Source organism: Hevea brasiliensis, chromosome 15 (assembly GCF_030052815.1).
Source record: "Hevea brasiliensis isolate MT/VB/25A 57/8 chromosome 15, ASM3005281v1, whole genome shotgun sequence".
NCBI lineage: Eukaryota > Viridiplantae > Streptophyta > Magnoliopsida > Malpighiales > Euphorbiaceae > Hevea > Hevea brasiliensis.
The window spans coordinates 70,287,782-70,293,334 of record NC_079507.1 but is presented as its reverse complement, the minus strand read 5'-3'; the positions used below and the strand labels follow the sequence as shown (position 1 = coordinate 70,293,334).

Here is a 5,553-nt window from a genome sequence, read left to right as displayed (position 1 = left end):
AAAATATTATTTTTTTAATTTAAAAACCTGTTGTGAGTTTAAAAGAGTTTTTCCGAAACAAAATTAGAGCAGATGAATTTTAGTTTAACCTATTTAACCCATTGATATTGGTGCACTGAAGCGAAACCGGTGCGATTAGCCTATATAATTCATGCCAGCCATGTGGACGTGTCTCGAGAGTCAAGGTGGCCACTGGTAAATTATTAGTGAGAAGAAGTTTGTGCGTGCACCGTTTCCGTATACCTAGAACCGGTAGAGAATCGGTTTAAAATTCAAATTAAATTGATTTAATTTAAAATTGAAATTGAATACTAACTGATGAAAATTAGACTGGTTAGAATAATTTTGAATTGGATTAAATTAAAACTGAATCCAATCACAAAAGGTCAATTTGAAATTAAAATCAGATCCGTTTAATATAAAATTAATATTAAATTAAAACAGGTCAAAATTAAATCAATTAAAAGTGATTTTGTTTTGGATTGAAACCAGAATTAAAATCAACCGATTGAGTTACAAATCAAATAAGATTTAATTTTTTTTTAAATTAACCATTAAATTTGATCTAGTTCACCATAATCAGCCCAAATAGCCGATTCAGTATCAATTACCGATTGATAACGTGAAATGGGGATGGAATGAGGAGATTGAAGCGGCATCAGCCACCGTCCACCATCCACAACTCGCATTGAAATTTTACTCATCGGAAGCAGGGTACGCACCCATCCAGTCTTTTCTTTCAAGCCTTTTTCAGAGCTTGCAAAGACAGCATGCACTTGACATATCAGATTCTATCCAAGGTTAATACAAAATCATTTACATGTCGAAGAGAATTTTAGATATATCATAAAAGAAAAGTGCAGCAATATTAATTTCATAATTTTCCATCACTTAAAGATCAATGTCCAATATTATGGGCCAAAAGCTTCAACATTTCTCCATGAATTCACTGTAGGTTTACCCATTGTGATATGTAGGGAGTGCAAAGCTATAAAGTTGGACATATAATCAAGTAAAACGAGAAGAGTTCGAAATCAAAGGAATATATCAAAAAGACAAATACATTAATAGCATTCCAAAAGGGAAATCTAAACTGCAGGCATTAGGTGTCCTCCATTACATCTTAAACGAATATTAAGGGCAAAAAAAATATCTACCAGGTGAAGTTCAACATATAACCTATACAACCAATCCAAGATATAAACCTTCTCACATCCCTTAAGGCTAACACTAGGGGGAAGGCGTAACCAAAAAGACCCTGTAAAGAGAGATCTGCAAGATGGATTATCAGAAGAATGTGAACCAATTTAATCAGACAATCCAGTCAGCTTGGCAGCAAGGATAGCAATAGCATCCAATGAAAATCAAGAGAGATTAACATTTGAATCCATGACAAATGGATAACACTATAATCAGAATCAAGGCAATGATAATACCCAAAACAATCAATTTTATCTTCATATTCTGAAACCACATCTTCCTTCTCATCTTAGTTCCCTGTTGTCTGAAGTCTTGTGCCTACAACATCACATCAGATTAAACAAATGATATCAGGTATCAAAGAGAAAACTGCACTCAGGGAAATAAACAGATGATGACCAAACTACTTCAATCACAATTCCCAACTGAGCACTAAAGAGATCTGCCCTGGTTTATACCCCATTCAGCATCATGCAGTGATGTCTGACAAGATTCAATAATTTCAAAAGGCCATTTGAAAGGAGGCGATTATTTTACCCAAAACAAAAAGTGGAAGAGTTCCAGATAGCTACAAAACATAAGCAGGTTACATTGGACAAACCTGTGAGCGAAGGTTCTCAGTTTTATCCACCAGCAGCTCAATCTTTTCACCGCGATCAAGAACCTGCAGAAAAGAGATTTTTATGTTTTACAAATTTCTGAAAATAGTCATCTCCATGATTAGTGTTCAAAATGTTGGCCCCTCAGCAATTACACATTCACTTGCAAGCATGCATGACAAAATAGGATCCCAGGTTCTTTTGACATCCAAGCAACATTTACAGAAATTGGAAGAAAAATCCAGCAGCTATTCTGTACCTTCTCAATGTTTTCCATCATCACGCCCTTAACTTCAGAAACCTGAGCCTTCACTTTGGCAAGCTTGCTGATCTCTTCAGGATGATCCACACAATACTGCATGTGATCCTTCAGTTTGGATCTATAATGTAAACAAGCAAGTAAATCATGATAACAAAGAAACTTAAATTCACCAATCTGAAAAATTCAGACATAGACATGTATACCCGAACTCTCTGTTCAGGCTATTGGCCTTAGCAGTTGCAGCTTTCCCTCCACCATATCTTTTGTTGAAGTCCTCCTTAACTCGCTCCAGAAAGGCAATTGGGATTTGTCTGCCAGCAGATTCAACTGCAACCACACAGTAGGCTGCACCATCCAAATATAAACCAGCAGAGTCAACACAAAATTAGGTCATTATGAAAAGGCAAAGAAGCAGTAAAGTTTCAAAGTCAAGGGTTTTAATGGCTTCAATTAAATCAAGCACCATGAACACCTTGAAAAAAGGGAACCCAAGATGTGCCCTGAGAAGGGAGGGAGAAGGGAGGGCTGGGGGGCGCGGGGGGCGCGGGGGAAGGGGTGGGTGTGGTTGGCGTGATAATTCAATTAATTTGCCTAGAATCACCTTGATTCAAACTAGATTCAAATTTTGAAGATTGGAAACACTGGAAACAAGCAGCATCTAATCATACTAATAAGAAACTTCTTGCAAATGCGTTAAGGTTCAAAATTAGAGTCCATGCAATACAAAAATTACTAAAAGCAGTCATATGTCTCCAAATTACTTGTTCTGCACTCTGTGAGCTCATTGATTCAGAAAACAGTGTTCACTATCTAAGGCAACAATTTATAGAGTTGATAAAAAGAAACAAGGCACAGAATTAACAATAGAAACAGTTGAAAATGGGGAGAAGCAACAAATTTCAATGAAGTTACATGCAGCAGATTTGTTATCATCCCTGTCCTCACATCTCCATGTAAAATTCAATAAAGAATTTCACAAGGAAGAAACAAATATAATCATAGTTTCCTACAACATTAAAAAATGTTAAACTCAACCAGAAACCAATTTTTTTTTTCTAAGAGTGAAAAAAAAAAGTGTACATTTACATTTACTACTGTATTAGTACAAACAAGGTCAAGCACAGTTAATATAATATAGGTCTAGATATGGAACAGCATCTTCATTCACTCCTAAATCTACCACCCAAAAAGATTAAAAAATATATATTAATAATAATTACAGAAAAACAATCTACAGATAAATAATAATTACAGATAAACAATCCATTGAACTATTATGATAAGTAAATTTCATGCCCAGCATCATGTCCAATTTCCAACTAATAATGGTATATAATAAGGAGAAAGTATTTAGAACAAAGGCTATATTTTGCAATTAGTAAAGAACAACTTCATCAATTTCATCATGCAATAATCATTTACAATCATAGAAAAACCAGCAATCCCCCAACCCTAAAAAGAACAATAGAGAAATAAATGACTGGGAAAGGCAGGGGAGGAGGTAGAACTTCATTGACCATCCAATGCCACAAGTTAGCAACAATAACATAATAATTTGGTAAGCAACATGTCCTAGCCCTTGTAAACATTATAAATCTCAACAAATGGAAAATAATGACCCTCGGGCCTCAAAGATGCAATTGAATGATGCAAATATGGAGTTGGTTTACGAAATGTTAATCCTAAAAGGTTCTTATATAGACAATGATCACACAATGAATTGCTTGAACAATGTCCAGGATTACCGAAGGAAAAACCTTTTAAGTTCTAGAAAGTGATGAGGAAACAAAAACCAATATAACGCGCGATAACCAAAACCTTGAATCCTTCTCCGTTAAACCAACAACAAAACAGAGCAAGATTTAACATCGAAGCACAAATTATTACCTTCAAAACCAACTAGAAAACCATGAAAGATCAATTCAATTCGTTCCATTAGGTAGTAGACTAGTAGTCCATATAAGATCGACTCAACAGAAATAATAACCAAAAATTTGCGGAAAAAGGCAATCCATGTCTAGATCAAAATTCAAAACTCATATAAGCCTCTAATATAATAATCAATATACGCAAGAGCATCCAATTCCAATAAAATCACATTGTCAAACGTACCAATCCACCAAATAACACCAAAATGCCCAAAAGTCAACGAAATCATAGAACTGTCCAGAATGGAGATCTAAATCAAATATCAAGGAAACAAAAGGTATCAAGGAAAGCATAAACAAATTAGCAAATACGTTTCTAATGAAACATTAAGCGTTGATCCAGATTAGAATTCAAAAAATAAAAACACAAACACACACACACACACACACACAAACATATATAGATGAGGGGAAAAGCGTGTGGACATAGGTAGACGGGAGAATCTTACTGAAGCCGTTTTCAACGAGGTAATTGAAGGTGTGGCCATCGCAGTTATAGGTGAACTTATTGCTGGAAGAGGGAAGTTTCTGGAGGCATTGAGAGGCGATGCTGGTGAAATTCCCGGTGAACTCCGTATATTCCACCAGAATCACCGTGCCTCGAGCGACGAAGCTGTAGATTAGAGACTGTTGCCCCATCTCTGCCCTTGTTTATCTTGGAGAAAACAACAAAACGCTAACCCAAAGATAATCAGACAGAAAGGAAGAGAAAAGGAAGGAGAGAGGGAGAAACGATGAGATCGGAGAAGAGAGAAATTTGGGCTGTGATGTATAATGCGCTAATCGCTTGTGTGTATGGTATAGTTTGTTGGTTTGTTATTTTTTGAATGTTATAAAACAGTTGACAAAACTTATGGAGAGAGAGAGAGACCTGGAGGCAGGAGTGGACAGTGGATGAGAAATTAAGGGCAGGGAGAGCGAGAAATGAAAAATGTTTCCAAAATACGGCTGCTCCCACGCGGCATTTTTGTTTTGAATATTTTAAATGGAAAAATAAGAAGTCTCTATTTTGACCCAACCAATGCATTATATACACACACGCGTATGCATGTACAAGCCCTAAAAGTCCATGCGGTATTATGGATGTTAATTTTTTTTTATATTAATATTTTTAATATAATTTAAAATATGATTAATTTTATATTTATATTAAAAATATATTTAATTTTATTTTATAATAATATAACTATTATACTTATATGTTATAAATAAAATTATTTTTAATAATTATTAAAATCATTTAATCAATTATTAGTTTTTTAAAAACTAAATTTACATATTAATTAGAAGGGAACAATATTCAATTTGAACTGAATTACCTTAATTTGATAATTCGATTTGATTCAGTTTTACATTTTAAAAATTTTAATTATTTTGATTTTATTCGATTTAAAAAAAATTAATTAAATTAAATCAAATCAAATAAAATTATTTTATTTTTATAGAAAATTTATAAATTATATATAATTATATATATATATATTATTTAATTTCATTGATTAATGTTATTAGGTTCAAATCAATGTCAAAATCAAATTAAATAAATTAAAAATTAAGTCTAAAT

At 33.6% G+C, this 5,553-nt stretch overlaps 1 protein-coding gene across 1 annotated transcript; it reads right to left on the bottom strand.

The window, feature by feature from the left end:
* Window positions 1–1,045: 1,045 nt before the first annotated feature.
* LOC110669906 (putative vesicle-associated membrane protein 726) lies at window positions 1,046–4,933 on the bottom strand. The gene is made up of 5 exons (XM_021831763.2): window positions 4,439–4,933; window positions 2,265–2,406; window positions 2,059–2,179; window positions 1,802–1,864; window positions 1,046–1,518 (listed from the first exon to the last, which is right to left on the bottom strand). The coding sequence occupies exons 1-5, from the start codon at window positions 4,626–4,628 to the stop codon at window positions 1,375–1,377; spliced, it is 660 nt and encodes a 219-aa protein (XP_021687455.2). The 5' UTR covers window positions 4,629–4,933; the 3' UTR covers window positions 1,046–1,374.
* Between the last annotated feature and the right edge of the window lie 620 nt (window positions 4,934–5,553).